At 39.8% G+C, this 21,509-nt stretch overlaps 1 protein-coding gene across 17 annotated transcripts in view; it reads right to left on the bottom strand.

Moving 5' to 3' along the window:
• LOC121597854 (AF4/FMR2 family member lilli) overlaps positions 1 to 21,509 on the bottom strand; it is a 64,766-nt gene that overhangs the window by 30,392 nt on the left and 12,865 nt on the right. For 16 of the 17 annotated variants that reach the window (XM_041924042.1, XM_041924058.1, XM_041924057.1 and 13 more), the window contains 2 exons: positions 11,954 to 13,596; positions 2,234 to 2,354 (listed from right to left, as the gene is read on the bottom strand). In XM_041924042.1, coding sequence (XP_041779976.1) covers positions 2,234 to 2,354; positions 11,954 to 11,976 — 144 coding nt within the window. In that variant the 5' untranslated portion in view covers positions 11,977 to 13,596. Of the gene's footprint in view, positions 1 to 2,233; positions 2,355 to 11,953; positions 13,597 to 13,775; positions 13,823 to 21,509 lie in introns of all 17 variants that reach the window. The other variant, XM_041924052.1, reaches the window with a different exon arrangement.

The following is a 21,509-nucleotide window of genomic DNA, read 5'->3' as shown; positions in this document are numbered from 1 at the left end:
CATTCCACACAACCATTAAAAATTAAATTACAAAACGGTTTACAAAGTCATCGTGTATTTGCGTGTAACACATGCTAGCATTTTTTTTTTCAACATTTCATCGGAGTAGCATATAACAAAAGCTTTTTTCACTTTCTTGCTTTCCCATTGCTGGTATATTTTCTGTCCGATCCGTAACAAGCATCACGAGTGATTTTTTTTTTCATCCGATGCAGCAAGATGACACATCCAGAAGCACAACAGTACCGAAATCATACAGCAATCAAGCTACACACCAAAGCACGCGAAAGTTCGTGCACTCGTGGGATTTGAAAGAGTTTTCATAGTTTTCCAGAACGACATTTCGTAATATGCTTCTTCCGGATCGTCCGGTGCAATTCGACGAACGACGATACTCTGCTGCTAGATAAATGCTCACCGAGAGTAACATTTTATGGTGCACCATGTGTTCGAGGATGCTTCTTGTTACGTGCGTTTCTCCAGCCCTTCCCACCGGCAAAGGAACACTTACGGTAAACCTAAACCACCAGCATCTCTCGCCATATACGCCACGGGTCACAAATTTCAGTCAAAGTGGTCAAATTGAGAATAGGAAATATAACCACCAAACAAACACAGCAGACGGAAAGCGCATCGAATAAAGAGCGAAACGGAATATACACCTACAAAGACGGCTTGGCTTCGTCGCCGTATTCGTCGTCACGCTTCGTAGATCTCGTAAACCTATTTGCAGAAGTTCTCTATGTAACACTGAAGCAGCAGAGCAATCATCTAAGCTAGCAATGCTCGCAATTGGAGCGCACACGATAAGGAACCGTGCTGTGCGAACAAAACATTCGAACGGTAAGAGACAAGCGAACTCTGTAAGATTGCTAGCAATACAGTTAACCAAACAAGCTTGCTTAAATATTGTCTGACAATCTTTAAAGTATCGAAAATTGACACAACCATTCAGGAAAACAAGTAAAATAGACATTGCGACAAATTTATCGAACTTTACGAGCTTTATAAGCTTTTTTTATAGCTCATCAAACTTACATCTTTTTTATAACATACGTTTGTTCAATCCATTGAAGGAGTTATACCACTTTTAACTACAGTATGTTAAACGTTTTTAAATACAAATTGATTAGCGTAGTTATGAAGTTCAAACTCTAATAATTATACAAAATACGCTTAGAACTGTAAAATGTTCTGTTGTTACCTTCTACATATTATACAAAATGAGCACCTTCAACTTTATGACATTGTAATTCAAATCTATAATTGAACGGAACTATATGATAGCAAAAATACCACAGACATTTAACTATAATCAACTATCTCCCCGTATCGTATAAACTCGTGCAGTTTACAAAAACAGATTTACGGCTCTAGGAAAGTTGATGCCCTGTGTAACTGAAACTAGCAGCTGGTAGTCTTAAACACTCCGAAGCATAGTATGTAGCAACACGCAGGTAGAATAAGTAAAAGTCCGGTCGAACAGATCCATGTCGAGAGATGAAAAAAAAAAGTTGCAACGATAGCTAGCATAACCCTATTTGCCTGGTTCACGGTTGGATAAACATTGAACTTGCTAGTCTTGGGAATGTCGGAAAGATATTCCAACCACCAATGGGATTAGGGGGAGATTCGGAATGTAGTGCATCAAACCTTGCACATACATAAGCACAATCCCCACATCCGCTATCCGAATGTGTGCTTAACCAACAAGTGATATGATATCAGTAGTGGAGTACCCATGTATGAACCCGTCCGCACTCACGGCACAATGAATGTGCACTTACATCCAGCAAACTTCCAGTTTTCTATTTCAAAAACAGCTAATTTCACAGTGTGGGAAACATAAAATGCCGCAGAAAAAGCGGAACAAATAACTTGAGTTTATACACAATCTTTTCAAGAAACCAAACATTGAGAAAAATGCTACATCCTTTGATCGAAGTTCCGGTTACCCACCGGAAACCATGAGATGCTTTCTAGAACGTGACCTTTTGACATCAAATTGAAGAAATCAATCCAAATACAAAAAGTGGAACCAGTCAGGAACCGATTGAGTGTTTAGTATCCCCACCCAAAGATCCCAATCATGTATATAACATACCCCAAATATCCCAATGCAAAGTTCTCCAAAACACATAATATGATGCCATTGCAAAAATCCCATTAATGGAACAATCTTTAATTCCACTCCTAGACAGTAGCATTCGACTGAATCTTGGCGGTTACTTACCACTTTAACTGGTGCTGCAAATAGTGGGGCTGTTGGTTCCGGTTCCCGTTCGGCCTGTAGCTGGGCACGGGCCTGTTTATCCCGTTCTCTCCGCTCCATCCTTTCATGCTCATCGTCGTGCCTATGCCAAAAGGGTAGAATACAATCATGTTAAAACTGGTTGCAATTATGAATAAGTTTTAATAATATATTGCGATTTTAATATTTCACATATTTTTAAATTCTAAAATGTATGCACTAGCTAGTAAGACTTGATCGGAAACATTTAAAATTGTTAAACTTATTCTAGTCTTTCAATAATCATCGGAGTAACACGAAATACACATACAACCACACTTCGTGTTCTTATGACCATTACCGTTTTGATCAAAATGGTAGAATTAGGTAGCAACCATGCAAATTACAAAACAAGTTCCACTGAACTGTGCAACAATTATTATTGTATACAATTTGGATATTTGCAAAAAAAGCCAGGCGGATCAATGTATCAGGATTTATTTTGTATGTCCACTAAACTAACCTATATTGAAACAATCGGCACACCACATTATAACATTCAACCCTTATTGATCGTTAGTTTTTGCGTTTTCCCAACCAAGCAAGGACCAATAGTCCAATCGAAAATAACTACCTCTGCCTTGCATACACTGTCACCGTGTCTCAATTCCTTCCAGTACGATGCTATTATAAAATGAAGTTACCGACATACATTAACCTTAACATTATGCCAGTGCTTGTTTCCCACGCACAAAACTCCTTATAAAATGAATATTTCTGCAATGTTTTTGTTATCATGCTAAATTATTTATCACTCTTTTCTGGAATTTCATAACCACCTCTTCTCATTGATGGCAACATATGCACACGAGGGCGTCATATGCTTTGCAACCCGGTCTCGATGTTTCTAATGCGGCTACTTGGCAATTGTATTCAGAACTCTTGGTTAAAAAAAAACACAGACATAGCGCACTCTACGTTAAAACGTAAGAAAATGCAAAAAACGAAAGCACATAGGGACATGTAAAAATTAAGCCATTGAATCACTCGATGGCAACCTGCATTGATTTTCTTTTGGCATCCACAAGATGGATCAGGCCAAGCGCAGAAGCTTCAGACCGTGTTCTCATTCACTGTACCAAGCATACACACGCACACTATGGAGTGTACGGGGACGGAAACGCACATTGCACGTGCAAACTTCGCTACAACACACATACGAACAAACACACACTCGATGATGTGCATAGACCGGTACCGGTAGCGCACGATCGGTACATGATGCATACTTAATGGTCTTGCCCGTTCCTCGGCGAACAAGCCGTCACCGTTTGGAAAAGCTGCTGCAAAAAGGACACGAACCCATCTATAACCGAGTAGACAAAGAAAAATTGTCCATGGGGAATACTTTATCGTTCGCAGGATAACTTTATATGAGCTTTGCTGAAACGATGGTACCTACAGCGTGGCAAGTGACAGTATTAGTGGTAGCTTCTGCGCACCCTGCGACAGGATTGCTTGACATTGTGCTTTATATCGCATTGATTTTCTTTTCTTTACTCTTCTCTTTTTTATCGATAGAGCATATTTCTAGATCACACTTTTTCGTAATTCTACAAATAGCTCGCAGCTCAAAATTTTACAAGTAGACGATGACGATGGTTTAATGAATTTTGTATGCATCGTCTCTCTTTCCGGAAGGAAAATCATAACATCCAACAACTCCGCTTACAACACAAGTAAGTAGGGCGAGCACTGTTGTGCTTCCATTTATCTGACCGACCGACTGACTCTTTATTTGCGATTGCTCCAAATTAACTTATAAATTGTGAAATGAATAAATAAAGCTACATCCCGAAACAAAAGATTCACTTATATCATGAAATTCAAATTCATGATACGATTCGTAATTCAAATAACACAGTTTTTCAAATTGAAATGAATATATAATTGATATGTGCAGAATAACTCGTCTCTTCAAACACATGGTAGTTGAAGGATTGGTTCAATGAGTACAATAAATGGGTTAGCTAATGTTAGAAAATATAAAAAAGTGGAGAACTGGTTTCACTGACCAATGTTGAGCTTAGATTTGGACTCGAAGCGAATCCAATTTGAAGCATAAAAAAACCCAAAACAATAGTTTCATTCCAAACAATCAACACAACGTTGATATATCCCGCTTACAAGAATAGAATACGCCTGAACATCTTTAAATAAAACAAGTAACAAAAGCAACAATGAAACAATATTTGCTTTCTGTTAGAATATCAATCATAATGCTATTGGTGCAATTGGTCCCTTACAGGCAAAAAATATTGCACGCCATCAAAACATGTTTTCTTCAAGCTATAATTTAGGCAAATACTTTTAACTGGTAATAATTAATTATGCATTGCGTTGTTTTCCAATATACCCACAATTAATATCAATTGATTTTATGAACAAACAAATTAAACTTCATGTTGCAATTGTGTTTTGGGAAATTGGTACACAACAAGCTATAATTACTCGCTTATAGCACTACTTGATGCATTCAATCGGTAATCAATTATTAGCAGCTAGTTTAATTATACGGTATCGATTAAATACATCTTTCTCATCGTCATCGAACCACTCCTCCCGTTTTGCATCGAAAGTTGCAATAACATTAGCAGGAAAAACAGACAACAACCAAATAATACAACAAAGCCACACACACATAAACATGTGCGGTAAATTAGTAGGTAAAATTTAATTTAAAAACATAAATGATTGGAATAATCGATACATTATATACCAAAACACCCACAGGCCAACAGAAGTCCAGCATGTGTGGGGTTGTTGGTACTCGCAGAGCGATTTGTTTGGATTAGTTGAAAAAAATATCGTTACTAGCAAGCCGCGGTCCAACTAAACAGTCAAAGCTTTTAAAACCCCCCATACCCATACCCCGATTGGAAGCAGTAGGAAGGTTTGCAGCAACGAAATAGAGCACCCGGAAGCTGGTTTCAATTCATGAGAGGAAAAAAATAACAACAAACCATCCCCTTTTTTGCGTGGTGAAAACTTGTGCGGTGGCCACCAGATCTCTCGGGGTGCTTCTCTTTCTCCCTTGGCATTTGGTGTAGAACGTTTCGCTGTAATCTGCTTTCGGAAGTTTCAGTTTAGATCGATCCGAGCGTCGACCGAGTTTCGTCGGAATTGCATCGCACTCGTCCGTTTACATCATTCAACTGGAGCGCCGGCTAGCTCACCTTTCTGGTTGAAACCATCCATTGCTACCGCGAGCTCCAGTTGAGCAAAACAATAAACAAACAAACAACACCGATCAAGGACATGACATGCACTTTTCTGTCCATTGTGGTAAATCGACGGTAAATGATTGTTAACTTAGTTGTCCCTTTTGATACGCGATTCCTGAAAGCCGAGTCATCACGCACTTTTTTATTAATGTGTTAACACTAAATATTATGCCAGTTAAGTAGATACGGTACTTTCTAATAAGTAACTTATTATTTTCTTACTTTCCTTTTAGTCTTAAAAACGTAGCGCGAAAACAATGCGCTTCATTTATCCCTATAACGACCATGAGAGTATCTGCTTTCGAGTACAACCTGTTCAAGATTATTCGCAAAAAGAGCGATAAGCAACGGAATAAGTAGCAGTTTTCTATCGGTGACAGTAGGTTAACTTTAAAAGCCAGATAGCATGAGTTTTTACCCTTAGAAAACACTATTCTCTTGCCAATATTCTTCTAATATATTAATCCATACCACTCAGCGCATTTGTGCTCAACACAGTCCACTATCTTCTTTCTACAAACATTTATTAATGTCATAATTTGCTTAACAAATGTAACCTATTTTTTCGAAACAAATATGAGGCTTCTACTAGTACCGGCTGATCATTCCCAATATTGTTCTCTCTCCGTAGTCAGGAAGCGCGAACCATACGCATGCATTCTCCCTTACCTAACGTACGAGCGAAGCCGACGCAAAACAACCTCCATGGCGTGCGCTACAAGCACTGATTTAATGGTTTCAAATGTTTTCCCGCTTGTTTCTGTGTTCCCTTTTGTCATAACAAAATCATCCGCACATGCTCCCCCACAGTAGCACACAGTCGAATCCACACACCAGCCGCAACAGCACAAAATGAGGACACTCGCAACAGCTACAGCCGGGTTCGCATTAAGGTTTCATTGGTCGATCGACGCAAATGCTCCGTCGGAGCGGATCTATGCAAACCGAAAACAGACTACCCCCCCAACCCCGGTGGTGGTGGTGGTGGATAAATATGATGGTTTATGATTTGATTACCACGTGGCTTATCAGGTGCGTGCATCTCTCCTACTGCTGGCTTCCTACTTTTGCGCTTTCTCCTTCCCAAGGGAAATCGTTTTATGGGATATTAGCATTTCGGAGAACTTCCAACTCCATACAGTGACAGTATCTCATGTGTATGTATTCTTGCAAACAGTGTCAGCAGTGAGAATGACACCGCAGTGAACTTAGTATTAATATAATTTATGTATTTGACAAAATACTAAATAAAAAATGTACAATAACTTAACATTTTAGTCTGATTTTATAATTCCGTTTTAATTCAATCATCAACAGAAGTTAACTTAAATAATAAGACGAGGAATTGAATGAGCGCAGCCAATACTAGAAAAACTATATACATACATAGACATTTTACATTTATTTCAAACTTTGACCAACTCAAATAACAGTGCAAAATAGTACTTTACTGCCTGAAAACAACCAACGCGAAGTGAAAAAATTTCCATTCTCTCCCTCTATAACCTTGGTCACAACTTTGCAGACAAAACGTCAGCTAGAAAGTCCAAGCGCCTAGTCAGGCGCTGCTATATGTGCTGCTGAAGCTAAATTCTGTACCTCTGTTTGCTCATTCGCTAATAACATACGATCGTGAAACTGCCACCTAGTTTAAAGTGCTTCAAAGTTGTAGCTACGAAATGTTCCACAACCTTCGCGACAACCTTCACCTGCTCCGTTTAAATTCCATCAACGCTATTAAACACCACCACCACCACCACCACCACACCATATACAGATGGGCTCACCCTCCGTACGGGTCTGGGCTGTAACTTGTTACCCTTACTTAATCCCCCGATGAAGAGATTTCTCCACTTTCGGAAACATGACGGAACCAACTCCGCACGAAGTGCAAACAAGAGAGAGAGAGAGAAAAATGTTATAACATTTAAGATACTACTACCGCTGCTACCATGGTGAAGTGGTAGAAGAAAACAACGAAAACTATTCCACACTCATACACCCCGGTAACTAGCTTCGCTCAACGTGCAACAACTTTCACCTGTTCGGGTCTCAATTCCGGTACCGATTGACACTGCTCGCTGTTGCTGAAAAAATGTTAGATCCGGTTGGGCTGAGAGGTCTCAAGCATATCGGAATGATTTTTTACTTTGATTATTTAGTAATTGTATATTTTACACCTAAGTAATATTTATGAGTTGAGGATAATATCAACGATATCAATTTAATATAAACCAAATACTATCATAACTATTACACCTAGCTAACACCTAACAATGCATAGAATACAACTTAACAGATTGACTTGTTTGATTATTTCTTATTTTCTTGCTCAATAGCTCGAGCAAAGGACATGATGCAGAATATCGAATCATTATGTTAATTAAATTGCATTAAATATTTTCAATCACAAGCACGTGTCAAATATGCATACGAACAACTCCTGACCACACCAGCTGTATCATACAATCCAGAGCTACAGGATTTGTTCATAAATAATTTCCCTTTTTGTATGTTCGCTTTCTTTTTCTGTGATTAAAACATTTCCATCGAGCCAAATATAAAAGGCCATCAGAAAATTATTTTATGGCCATGATTCCATGAACATGATTCACAAACACACACACATACATGCATATATCTTAGCCATAACACAGACGTTCTCAGTGTGCCATAGCACGCGATTTATTGCTGATTCACGTTCTGTTTTTCTCTTTTATTACCCAAGGTGTAACTACATGAAGCTGACACTAATTAATAGAAATATGCTCATCATGCACCATCATTTTCTAACGATTTTTGGATTTTTGGCTCTTTTTATAATGAGAGTTTTGCCACGTATGTTTTTGAAATCCACCTACAAGAAAAGGTTTGCAATAGCAGATTACTTCTTCTCCATGTAAATGTATAGATTATTTACGAAATGTAAATATTAGGATCCAGGCGTAAAGCGTTGCTTTTGGAAGAAAAGTAGTTATAATGCAGCGAGAATAACCAAAAATATTATTTGTGACATTTTTGAAAAAAAAAATTATCTACATTGAACATTTTTACACTAAATACAGAGTTTTAATTATTACTACTCCTGTCAAACTGCAATTATCACTAAATAAACGATGCCTGCCACAAATGTGATTAACCTTTACTTTATATTATTATAATGTTAAATAAGGTTCTTTGTTAAATTATCTTTCAAATTCATACCTCGTCTCATCCATTGTATTAAACATCAAATGATTTTTTTATACTATCCCGCTGCTCATGAGACCATTACACTCCCTTTTAATCAGTTCTAATGTAACATATTGCCCTTTCGGACCGGAAGTAAGAGAATTCTTGTGCTGACTATATACTCTCATTGAATCTGTTGTGATATGTGGTTGTAGTAGTGGCGCATGCTATTACTATATACTTGTACATGAAGATTGTTTACATCGCAACAACAGTCAATGGCTTACAATTGTGCGTGATCAGTGTCTATGTTGACACACTTCATTCAATTTTAGTGTGCTATTTTAATGTTTGCACTAGACACTATACTACACATGTTGTAAAACTCAAGCTACTGAGAAATCACTGTATATGACAATAAACACGTGTTTACACATTATGAAAAACAAACAAAACGAGCAAACAGGATACAATAAAACAAGCTACATCGTTGAAATGACAACATGTGTTTGATTTGCAATCTAGGTTAGATCAAGCTCTTAATTGAAAATATTTATTCTATGATCGGTAAATAAAAACCAAACCGGTATTGTGGTGTGGTATACGCTTCTCTTCGATCTGAAGTCACTTCATGGCAGCCCGTAAACCTGTTATAAATTACTGTGCATCTTTTAACAACTGTATTGGTGTAAAAAGTAAATAAATACAAACACAAAACACATCTGTTCTGACGTACATATCATATTCTTGGAGAGACGTGCGTAGTTTCACGACTCAAAGTCTTTACAAACGAACCAACCATTACTGCTCAAGTGTGTGTAGGTCTAGTAGCGATGGCAGTTTAAGCAGTCTGTTAACCTACATTAATCAACGACTCTTTTGTTGACATTCACACGTTCGTCCACCACGAAATAACCCATTTTTCAAAACCTTATCATTACCAACAACCACTGCCCCTGTTTTGTCGCATACTCTTGTGTAATTTGAAACCAATTTGCTTGCAAACGCTCACTAACAATCCATCGATCATGCATAGTAATTTGCTAAGCTAAATATTCGCCAATCGTCCATAGGATCGTTATCGTTTCGATTAATTGTACAAAACTCTTCAATATCAAAGTGGTAATATATTCCTTTAGATTCCTCTTGTTTCCTTTCGCCATTTTTCGCTGCCATTTTTTCGTTCATATAAGTAGTTGTATAAAGATAATAAGATAAGTACCAAGATAAAATACAGCTAGTATGCGCCGATCGTCTTCACCTGTTGCCTATCCTCGCACCCTGTGTCTGCCTCATGTAACCTTATTTTATGACACAGTTGATAAAAATATGGCACTGCTATAAATAAACAAAAGAGGTCAGCGCATCTGCAAAACCAAGCGAATAGGTGCCGTTTTTGCACAACGAGTGGTAAATTCTTACGATCCGCATCAACCTGCACATATCACACAAATTGTTCAATCCCATCGTGAATAAATGGAAACTTAGTATGTAGACACTGTCGCATATTCCTCGTGTGTAGTAAAAAAGCAGAGCTCTATAATTCTCGCAACTCAAACAAAATAATCTTAAATTAAAATAAATCTTCTGCAACAAAAAAAACGATAACACACATATGATGATTCCCTTCCAAAGAAGGGGCTTGAATGAGCCAAACAGTATATCTATTCTTTTACTGTTACTTTACTACATTGAGAATAACTATAATCTAACACCGTTCAAATTAACCGTATCTTTTCTTCAAGTTGGACCTACGCATTAATGAAAAAGAAGTTTGTTTATTTTTTTATATGTTTTAAAAAATCTCATGGTTACATGAAGCAGTGAAAATTGTTTAAAATTCATTTTCACAACCACGTTACAAATCTCGTCCCGTAGGGTCACTTTTTCGAAGCGTATTAAAGCTTGTGAAGCTCCTAAGATGAATAGAGAACGAAGCTAAAGAATGGCTTCGAAAAGCCAAGAGCCATATTACGTCCCCTATAAACCCCTCTCTAGCTGATTTGCTGAGTCGGCAAAAATCAATGAAAAGCGCGGTTAAACTTTGCACAATCTCAACATCCTGCAGTGCCTTCTCCAGTATATTGGATGCCAGACCCAGCCACCCCACTTGCCGTTTGTTCTACTCCACCAGCAGCAGCAGGAAGTTTTCGATATTCAAATGAAGCTCAATGTTTGCCCATCTATGATTTCCAACTTCCTTCGTGCTTCTTTTGTTGATTGGAAGGCGCACACAAATAAAAAGTAGGTATATGCGCCAGTAATCAAAAAAACATGAAAAGTATTCTTTTCATATGGTGTTCGATCTCGAAGAAAAACGAGTCCAAATTAAAACAGGACAATTTATATAAAGCCTATTTTTAGTTAGTTCGAGAAATATTTGAATTATTGAAAATTTAAGTAATATTTGATTCTTGCTAGATTATATTTATTTATTGTTCGGTAAGGACGGCCCGGGCGTATTGCTCTGCTAGATTATATAAGTTGCATACTAATAATCGAACTAAAACCTCATATGACGGTTAAAGGGATAAACATTTGCACGATTATAGATGAAAATTTGCTTCCTTTTGTTGTGCATCGACCTTTATATCGCGATATTAAACATATCCGCGTAGTACGTCGCAATCAGCCGTTACGTATGAAATTACACGTTTCTTCTTAAACATCCCAAGCAGATAATTTCAAATGAATTCAAAGCGCCTCAAATCCTTTGCCAATAGCAATCACATTGTATGCACGGAGATACCATTCAAGTAAATAACGGAATGTAAGGGAGGTTCTAAGAATGTTTTTTTACAAATAAACATCCTAATTTGTTTCCCATACACTGTGTCTCCCCAAAAACAATCAACTTATATTTGACTTAAGAACTGCTTCTTCTTCTCCGGTTTATCTTAGTTCACAACTTTGTGCGAAAAGAAATTAAAAAAAAAACACCAATGTGAAGCTCATGGAATCTATTTTGAATTCGCTATTTGAATAAATAAGCCCGAATCTATTTTGACAAACGTATGTCACCGGATCGTAGCGATCCCTCCCAATACGGGGATGTGGGCTTTCGGTTGAGAGAGGAGAGTGTAATAAAATGTAAATGTCAAAGTTGAAATTGGGTGTTCCATGCTAGCTAGTTTGGGATGAAAATCGGTGAACCGCAGTAAAGGGTTACCATCCTGGATGGATAGAGGAGAGTTTGCTTCGAACACCAAGCCTGTTGTGGGTGTTAAATATGCATCACATAATGATCCCAATTCTACTGAACCCTTACCTTGGGTAAAGCGATTTGTTCATGTCCAATTCACCGACTACGCCGGTCGTCCGGAGTGACGACGCGGACGACAGTGCCGATGAAGACGGAGATGATCTGCCGATCGATCGACGACGCGGTCTATCTCTTCTTATGTCCTAATCGTTTATGCGTTTATGTGTGAATGTTGTGGAAAGCGCAGACACACGCCGTGCACTCTCCTGCTGCGCGAAAGAAACAAAAGACGATGCTACTGTATCTGTCAATGCTAGCGCGATGATGACCGCACTGGTTCATTGCACTGCGCTTGCAACGCGCCGTAGATTGCAGCAGTAGGAAGAGATTAATTGTTGCTGCCGGTTTTTTTTCGATTTAATATTTTTCACTGACAAATCATCTTTGCCGGGCTGGGAGGGGTTAGCCCACACACACGCACCCGGGTTTAACGCGTCTAACTAAAAACTACACACAACATGCTAATCGGGCACAACTTTTGTTTTGCGCCAATATTACTCTTCTCGGCGCTTCGCTATCCTGCACGGCACCACGGTTATGGTTGGGTTGGCCTTTGGCCATTTACCGCCTGTCGGCGGAGCCGCCTTCTCCGAAGGAAAGTAACACCACACTTCATCCACCAGAACCGTTATTGCACTTGAGGGGCGGTGGTAGTGGTTGGCTCCACATCGATGGGAGATAAACTATGTTTTCTTTAATCACCAACTCACGCTCTAGGGCACTGATAAACCTTTCGCACCGTAACCACACACACGCGCAAACTTGTGCATAAATACTCGCACATACACACACAAATGCACCCACCGTTATCACTTAATTCTTGCCTCTTGCGGTATTATATCTCTCCCTCACACACTACACCGCTATCGCTCTAAGGCTACTTTTCTATTGCAATTTGATTTTCAAAACTATTTTCACATTCCATTGCTTCTCACCACCAAGCTATACCGCCACTAGCACCCACACACTCACACATACTTTCTTTCTCGGCGCTGTTACGGCAAAGGTAATCATCACACGCACACACATGCACACATCCTGCAGTGATTTTTCCTTTCACCCTTCTTCTTGCTCACACATCTTTTCTTTGCGTACGGGGGTTGTGCATCACACGCGTAACAGTGTGCGAACCGCGGGACCACCACCACTAGGCGTTACACTAATTTCACCCTCCTGCCAATACACCCGCTTCTGGGGCAAGCGGGACCAGAAATGTGTCTCTTGAAATTGCACCGCTATGTAATCAGCAGAGCGAAATCCGCACAACCACCAACACCACTCTCTCAAACCCACTCCGCATCCCCCTCCTATCACTATCAGCACCGACCGATGGGACGCACCAACTTCTCCCGCGATTCCAGCGTGCACACTACTCTAACGCCTGCGGCAGCTCATTTCCATTGCATTTGTAAATAGAGAATAATGCACGCGTACCGGTGTGTTGTAGCCAAAGTTACACACAGAGACGTGCCGTGAGCCGGGTTTTCCACACTATTTTTAATTTTTTCTTCACCACTTCTTTCTTGCTTCTTAGCTGCTGCTTTGCTTCAAGGCGGCTGCTTACTGCTGCTGCTGTGGAGGCACGTGTATGCTCGTGTTGTTAAACCACCTGCACCACACACTTACACAACACAAATACACTGATCTCCCTGCAAAAACAAAATAAAAAACATTATGAAAAATGTATATTACACCAGTACAACGTCTCGGGTGGAGTAAGAAGACTTTGGATACACCGTCGCCAAAGCATGGATAAGGTGTTTCCGTCCCTAGCACACAGATCCCTTGTTTATGTTCTTAAAACACAAGCACACATAATGGCACACACAGAGCTGCTGTTGTGACGAGATGGTCGTAATAGTATGGATTTCACATCTGAAAGAGAAAAAGAAAAGGAAAACAAAAATCAATCAGTTTTTCCGTTCGAAGATACAATGTACAAACTACTATCGAAAAGCCAACAGATCCAATAGACCAGCATCACAGATCAGATTCAATCACGGAACAGAAAACCTCAATCAATTAATGATAGATTTGTTGATATTGAAATATTCCATTCATCTCATCGTAGGATATACGTTGGAAATTGATTACTCCGTGCACCAACATGGAAATAATTTCCCACTCCTTCGTCTAGGATTCGAAACACAAACCAACCATCCTTTGCCTTGTAATATCAACCCCTAACATGGCCGGCAATCATCTGCAGATGCAGAGAGAGAGAGAGAAAAAGAGAGAAAGAGAAAAATGTGCCAGTGCTCATCACATTAGTCATTGACCTACCCTCGTAATTCCCAGTAATCTGGAAACAATTACCCTGGCTAATGGAAACGAGAAGGTCAAGAACCTGTAAATATCAACGGAAAGCAAAAAATAAAAAGGAAGACCACGAATAGTCCCGGGAAACAGCCATCGTTCTAAGGAAATCACCCGGTGGCTGGCAAGTTGCCAACGAAGGGCAGTGTGAGAAGATGCTCTTTTCCAACTCATTCGTTTGCAAAGGATGTTTTTACTTTTAGCTTTTCGTTTCATACATTTGTGAGCACTTCATCAATTGTGCGGCATAATACAAACTGAGATTTAAATGCTCAAACAGAAACATTACCGCACAATGGCAACAGACACGCATTCAACTCCAATAAATATTCTATTTACAAACACTTCAGCGAGTGCCAACAATGAACAAATTACTTGTAATCTGTTTCACAAAAGCAGACGTCACATTCATTCGTTTGACATTCTACCACCGCTTTCCTGAGGTAGTGAATCGATTAAACAAACGTCACATCATCGTCATTATCATCATTACAATTGTTATGTTTCGTCGTTCTGTCATTTTCCTGCGGTACAGCGGCAATGTTTCCGAGTCTTTCCAGTTGCAACGCCAGCTACACTGGTATTTAAATTTAATTACAAGTTTTAGAGCTACGCTGTTGTGGCAGAGATATTATAATCACGCTTTCTAACTCATATTGCGCCAAGTCACGAAACAAGCGGCTTAAAAAAAGAGAACATCATTTAAAGATTGCTTCAAACCTTAATATTTTTCTAGACACTGAAAAAAGGTCAACATAAAACGCACCACCATAATCCATCATCCATTTGTTCTTGAATGTTCTTGGTATATATTTTATACGTTCTTTGTGTATCATTAGACGGTTTGTTCGTGTTTGAAAAAGCCTTGTCCAACAAACAGAAGCTCGATGTGTCGTGATAGTTTAAGTAGCCTTTCTTTAATCCTCAACCTATTTCCCATTAAAGCATCCTTGCTGTGGAAACACCCCCTCTTTTGGCATGACCTTGTAGCTCGGTCGTTCCCAAAAATCGACCAACAATAGCTGGCAACAATATATTTTACCATATTCCCCTTTCAGCCCAAAACCACCCAAACCTGCCACCGCACCAATACCCTAACTGCACCAAGAGGTGCTGTCTTTCCGTGTGTTTTGCAAATCCCTCATAGTTCACGCTATCCAAGCGTCCATCAAGCGCGAACGACAGAACATCAAACATAAGCGAACATCCCAGTACCCTCCTTGCCAGAGTGGCGTTGCTTTACTATAAACGGGGAATTTGCAGGATCGCTGGAAGAAAGCTTTTAAGAAAATCGACATAGACGGCGTCGTAAAAACTCAACACCAAACCCACACCATCGCGCAGCGGTCATAACTTTCTGCTGAACACAACCCCCACCAACTTGACTACTACACCACACCGGAGTTACCTTATTATAATCCATCAAATATAGTTTTCATCAGTCTGTTCTTGGTCGTCGTCTTCAAACGAACAAATTACGCTACACCGTATCAAATCGAATAACGTTTGAAAGTTTAAAAGCTCGACGCCAGACCTTACGACTGGTGCTTCTTTTACTCCAAAGAACACTTTGAATATGTTCCGCCAACCCGTTTCTCCCCTAAGCTCCGTCTGTTTGCCCTATAAAAATCCGTTTACGGTTATTCCACTCATCGATGAAAATGCTCGAAAGCTAGTTTCAAGAAGTTTGAGTTTGTTTTTTAAATCTTCAGCATTGGGACTGAATATATTAAATTCAATCAAAAGGCGACAAAAAACTTCAACTATGAGAATGTATTCAAAATGAAACTAGAAACGTCAAGAGTGATTGCAATTTGTTGATGACTGGGGGAAAGACAAGCGATTATGCGACATTATGAGAGTTCGAGTTCGTGCAACAACTTGATCATTTGTTTCTGCCATGACATATATGTCTAGACAGACTCAAAAGTGACAATATAGAGGAAGAAAATGATAAAATTATGCACTGTGTGTGTGTTATTTTTTTCTTTTGCTAAATCCCGCCATACCTGAATGAACCTACCAAGCTAATTCTCGCATAGATTTGATAATCAAAAATAATAAACAAAGATAAATTAAGAAATTAATTAAGAATTAAATATATCATTTTTTTAATCGTCGTAAGAAGGTAGTACTTCTGACCTATGCCACTTGAAACATGACCTGCAATGAAAACAGTCATAAAGACAAACTAGCAATTAGAACAAACGGAATCATCATAACCAATAAAGAATGAAGACATTTTATTCTTCCTAACTAAGCAATCGACATGAGAACGACGATAATGATCAAACGTCAGCATAACCTACTTATGAAAGAAGGTAGATTTCGGTAACTTCGCTTAGTTTAGTCCAGTGTGACTACCATTCCAAAAAAAATGTGCTCAACTCACCTCAATGCGGTTTGTTTTTAAGACCACAGCACATAGAATGGAAAGGTAATGAGTATAGTATTATGCAATTTAGATGTTCGGCAAAGTGGATTAAAACCAGAAAACTAGAGGAAGGAATGAAATGTTCAGGGATACATACACTGCATTCGATCGGCAACGTAGCCAAAACAATAACCAACCAAGTTCGTTGCCAAGCGAAACATATATACACAACATATACGGTAAGCACCACCTCGTAATACCAAGGTAGACGACTATGGCCAGTACATGACCACGATAAGCGCACAAAAATGCACATAACCATAGCGAAATAACGGATCCATCGCTAACCACCAACATCTAACTTGGATGTTCACTTGGAATGGACTATACCGATTAGAAGCGATTTACTACATCAAAAAGCTACCGATTGTGATCCTTTGCAGCCGACATAAACCGAAAAAAGAACACTAGACGCAACGTCTGATGAACGACGTTTTGCCATGACACGATTGCATACTTGATCCCTTCAGATTGTCCGTGGATTGGTCTTATCCCTTGGTGGTAGATTGGTCTTATCCTATGTGAAAATGTTCCTCAATCATCATGAGAGAGGAAAGATAGTTTAATTGCCTTACTATTTACCCTAACATGTTCTAGGGTAATCTAGTGAAAGTAAATGTCAATAAAATGACAATCAAGCAGCGAAACGCTGGCCAAATCCCATACGATGTTTCGCTTTAGAGAAATACGTACATTACATCGTCAAAATAAAAATGGTTGTGATCTGAACTAAACATATATTTGATTATAATCTGTCATAATTTAATAGAAATTGAAAAGTTTAAAAAGTTTATTCAAATATTGAATTCAATTCATTTGCCACAAATGAGATTAAATCTAATTAAAATGTAATAATAACCGAAGAAGCGAATCCTTCAAATGGCTAGACGTAATATGATACAACGCAACGCAACGCTTTTTATTCCCTTTCTATGTTTCAATCCGTTCAAATTGCTACACACCTAAGTGGATTAGACTTCACTTTCATTCAGACTCGTAAAAACATAAACAACACGTTAGTCGTCGTCCGTTTCGCCAAGCTGATCGGAACGAACCATCATAAAACCAGCATAATCCTCCCCCTTTATCCTGTTATCCGTACTTAGGTTGACCTCAGCTATCCGGCACATACACGCACCTTACCTCCATGTTTGCAGCTGGTGCGATATATACTGTAATTGTGCTTGTTAAACACCGATGACATTCGGCTCCTACCTTACTCATCTCGGCATCTCTCCTACCTTACAAGCGTGCAGTGATTGTGAGCGTATCATCCACTGCACGCTTGTATGTCCTAGACGTTGGTCCGAAAATAGAAAATATTTTCGAAAGCAACACCCGTTCGTCAAGACGAAATAGTATTAGTCACACACAAATCGCGGCACCGCACACAAAATAAAACTCTCCCGTCGGATCGCACAGCAGCAGCAGCAGATACACCGAACCGAAAAGAAACGGAAACCCTCCCCCTTCTATCCAACACCCACGCGTACTGTCAAAGGTAAGCCCCCCTCTTCTGCTCGGCAATCGGACGCCCAAACTCATGAAGGCAAGAGGAAGAGAGTAAGGATACATTTTTGCATGCAAAGCCAAGAAAGGGAGGAAGTGCACTTAAAATCTGTCGGCACGCTCGCGCGACGGTACGATTTCCTCTGCCGCGACCTCTTTTTTAAAGCGTGTAACGGGCGGTGATTCCCCGCGTACATCCCCCCCCCCCCCTCCACCCAACGAACCAAGGCCGCCATGGTTGAGAGTGAAAGGAATGTAACAACTATACGGTCTTTCATTCTCTAAATGCGCGCGCGCGCCTGTATGTGTTTCGGGGTGGTATGGGAGATGCAAACAGTACCACCAGCTCAGCAAACGCGAGCGCCCAGCGGTTAGGGGTGGGGACAGTCGATCGCCAGTGGACACCTATCTGGTGGGAGAAAGTGTGAAAGCGAGCAAAACTGATCCAAGTGATGAGAGATAAAGTACAGAACGGGTATAACGTATAAGTACATATTCAGAGCAATCAATTACACGATATATTATCAGATAAACGACAACAAATGAGAGCAATTATCACAGCTATTGCCTAATTAATCTTTGCAACCGTAATGCCTGATATCGTTATGCGAGCCGAACAATCAATAGACCTATCTAAAACCGAGTGATATTGAAATACATTCGTTCCGCTTTCATTCCGATACCGAAATCTTCTCTAATATTTTGACAACTATGCCATGTGGAATCCCACCACCCTAGGGCTCATTGGCGCTATTACGTTTGATTTTTCGTTCATCAACATGACCGCCTACAACAACGTCATGTTACTACAGCAAAACCTTAACCACCTGCTGGGACAAACTGCCGGAGATGCACACTCACACACGAATGTGGGCAGAGTAACATACATGGCCACTAAAAATAGGTCCGTCTGCGAAGAGCCGTTAGCATTCCGCACCACAGCTGACCCTAAATCGAAGGAAAACAAACACAACAAAAAAAAACCCCTGTAAAAGACCAAGAAATTGAGAGATTCGCGTAGCCGGCCGGCCGGCCTATTTTGCGGGCCAGTTTCGTCGCGAAAATCGAGAAAACTCTACATTTATTTACTTTTACGTTTATCGCACCCGCAGGCAAATCGATTCTTCGTAGGTTGAGGGGTGTTTGGTTGTTTCAATTACTTTATTTCTTGCAGCAAAATTTAAAAACACTTTAAATGTATTTTTCTTCGCTTTCGATGATATCGTTTTCATCCAAGAACAAGTATTTGTTGTGGTCGAAGATGTGACTTGTCCACAACGATGTTTTGCTACAATGATTCCTTATTGGTCTAATCATTAATCATGTACGAATGAGAAGATTCTTTCATTCGCTATTGATCCTCGGAGTAAGATTTGATCCATTCATTTTTTTTTTCATTCGAATGTCATTCGTATTTCATTCATACAATTAAAATTTCCTTATTTTTGCATATATTTTTTACTAACATCATCCACTCATTTCTATAGCCTACACAATGTTGTAATAATGGCTCGGAAACGACCAAATTGTGCTTGTTTTCGACATGAATTTATTGATCATGAATTACTTACGACAGTCAAGAACAAGTTTCTTCTTCCTTGGTGTTCCTCTCACGATTGAGCACGTCAGTTTGCCAACCATCTTACTTCGTCTAGAACAAGATAGATATTTGTCTATTATTAGACAAGAAAATAAATTCCAATCACACTTAAATGTATTATGTTAAAAAATAACAAAAAATTTATACAATAAAATGCAATTAAACAGTGATAAGTTTCTATCAGTGCAGGCGTAATTCACTGCAATATTTTGAAGTTGGCACTGCATCCGCACCACCGCCCACAAGCATAAAGAAAGCGTAGCCATGACCATCAAAATTAAATCTGTCATTCCAATGCATAATAATGTCATAAACCGATAATGCGATCGTAAACATGCGATCGAAACAGTTAGAACCAAACAGACACAGCGACTTCTGCTCTCAGCCCGCTCACGCTTTATCCACTTACGTACTCCGCCTGCACCCGAAAGCACAAGAACCAATGGTTCGAGAGTGCTAAAGAATGTGCAGTTTGCAGTTTGCGGTAAAGAAACCAACTGTTGCTTCCTATCTCCCCGGTCCGATGCTATTTTCGCCCTTGTCTTACGCTGCGCGCATGTGAGGGCGTACCACCACATCGTGTCTCACAACAAACAAGGGTGACGCGGCGGTACGGGGCTTTTTTATGGCCGATTAACGACCCTACTTATACTCTTGGTGCAATCCGACACCGAGCATCGGATCGGATGTGCACGCGTGGTGTTGGCGGCACGGAGGCACGTCGTCGAGAGAACATTCAGCCACTCTCGGCGCGGGAATAGGAATGGGAAGGGTGTGCGAGTTTCTCATTATGCACTCACAAATTCCCATCAACCCGTCGAAAGGTCGGCATACATATCGAATAGTATGCCCTCTGATGCAGCAGTGTTTAGCTGGTAGGCAACAATGTTGCAAGTCGCACCGGGGTCTCTCCATTCCATCGCACACACACGCATGATTTTTGAAGACCGCGTTGAAACGGTCGTAAAATGTAATGCCTGAGATGGTGCAAGGAAGGCACCCAACTGCTGGAATTATAGGCAAGATGGAGCTTGAAAAAACGGTGCACCCGCGCACTGTGCGAGCCAAGAAAAAAGAGAAAGAAAATAAATGTCACACGCATTCGGAGCACAAACAGCTGTCACAACCATTTGACGCGCACTACTATCACCAATTATTGTGCCTGTGTGTTTGAGATCTGTTTATCCACATGTGTTTCTTTTCTCGCTTCACAAGCGATAACATCTTGGGCGGCAGCAGCAGCACCACCACCGGAAGACAGGCGTACCGAATTGCTTACTCAAGTGGATATGTGTATGTGTGTTTGTGGTGCGTTTAGTCCAGTGAAATAGTCCATCGATTTTCAAACAGTCGAATTAAATGTAGAATTTCAGCATATCCGACACTGAATGTTTTGTCGTCTAGAATACCAAGTGTTGTTGTTGTTGTTGATGTTGCAGGCGTTACTCCGTAATCCTATCAATTTCACGGTCACGATACAACCGCAGTGGGAAGAGTGTTCAATTTTATATGCTTTTCTCGATGGTAATAACCATTTGAGCTTGAATTATGAGACAGAAGGGTGTAAACAAGTATTGGTTCATTAATTACGGACAGCTTATTACTACACTGTGCTACAAAGTCTTTCAGAAACGGGCTAGTGGAGATGATTTAATTACAAAATCGATGAACGATATGGATACAAAATAAAACAACAAAAACAG

The sequence above is a fragment of the Anopheles merus genome, chromosome 3R, assembly GCF_017562075.2.
Source record: "Anopheles merus strain MAF chromosome 3R, AmerM5.1, whole genome shotgun sequence".
In the NCBI taxonomy this organism is placed as follows: domain Eukaryota; kingdom Metazoa; phylum Arthropoda; class Insecta; order Diptera; family Culicidae; genus Anopheles; species Anopheles merus.
This window is presented reverse-complemented; position numbering and strand designations above follow the sequence as displayed.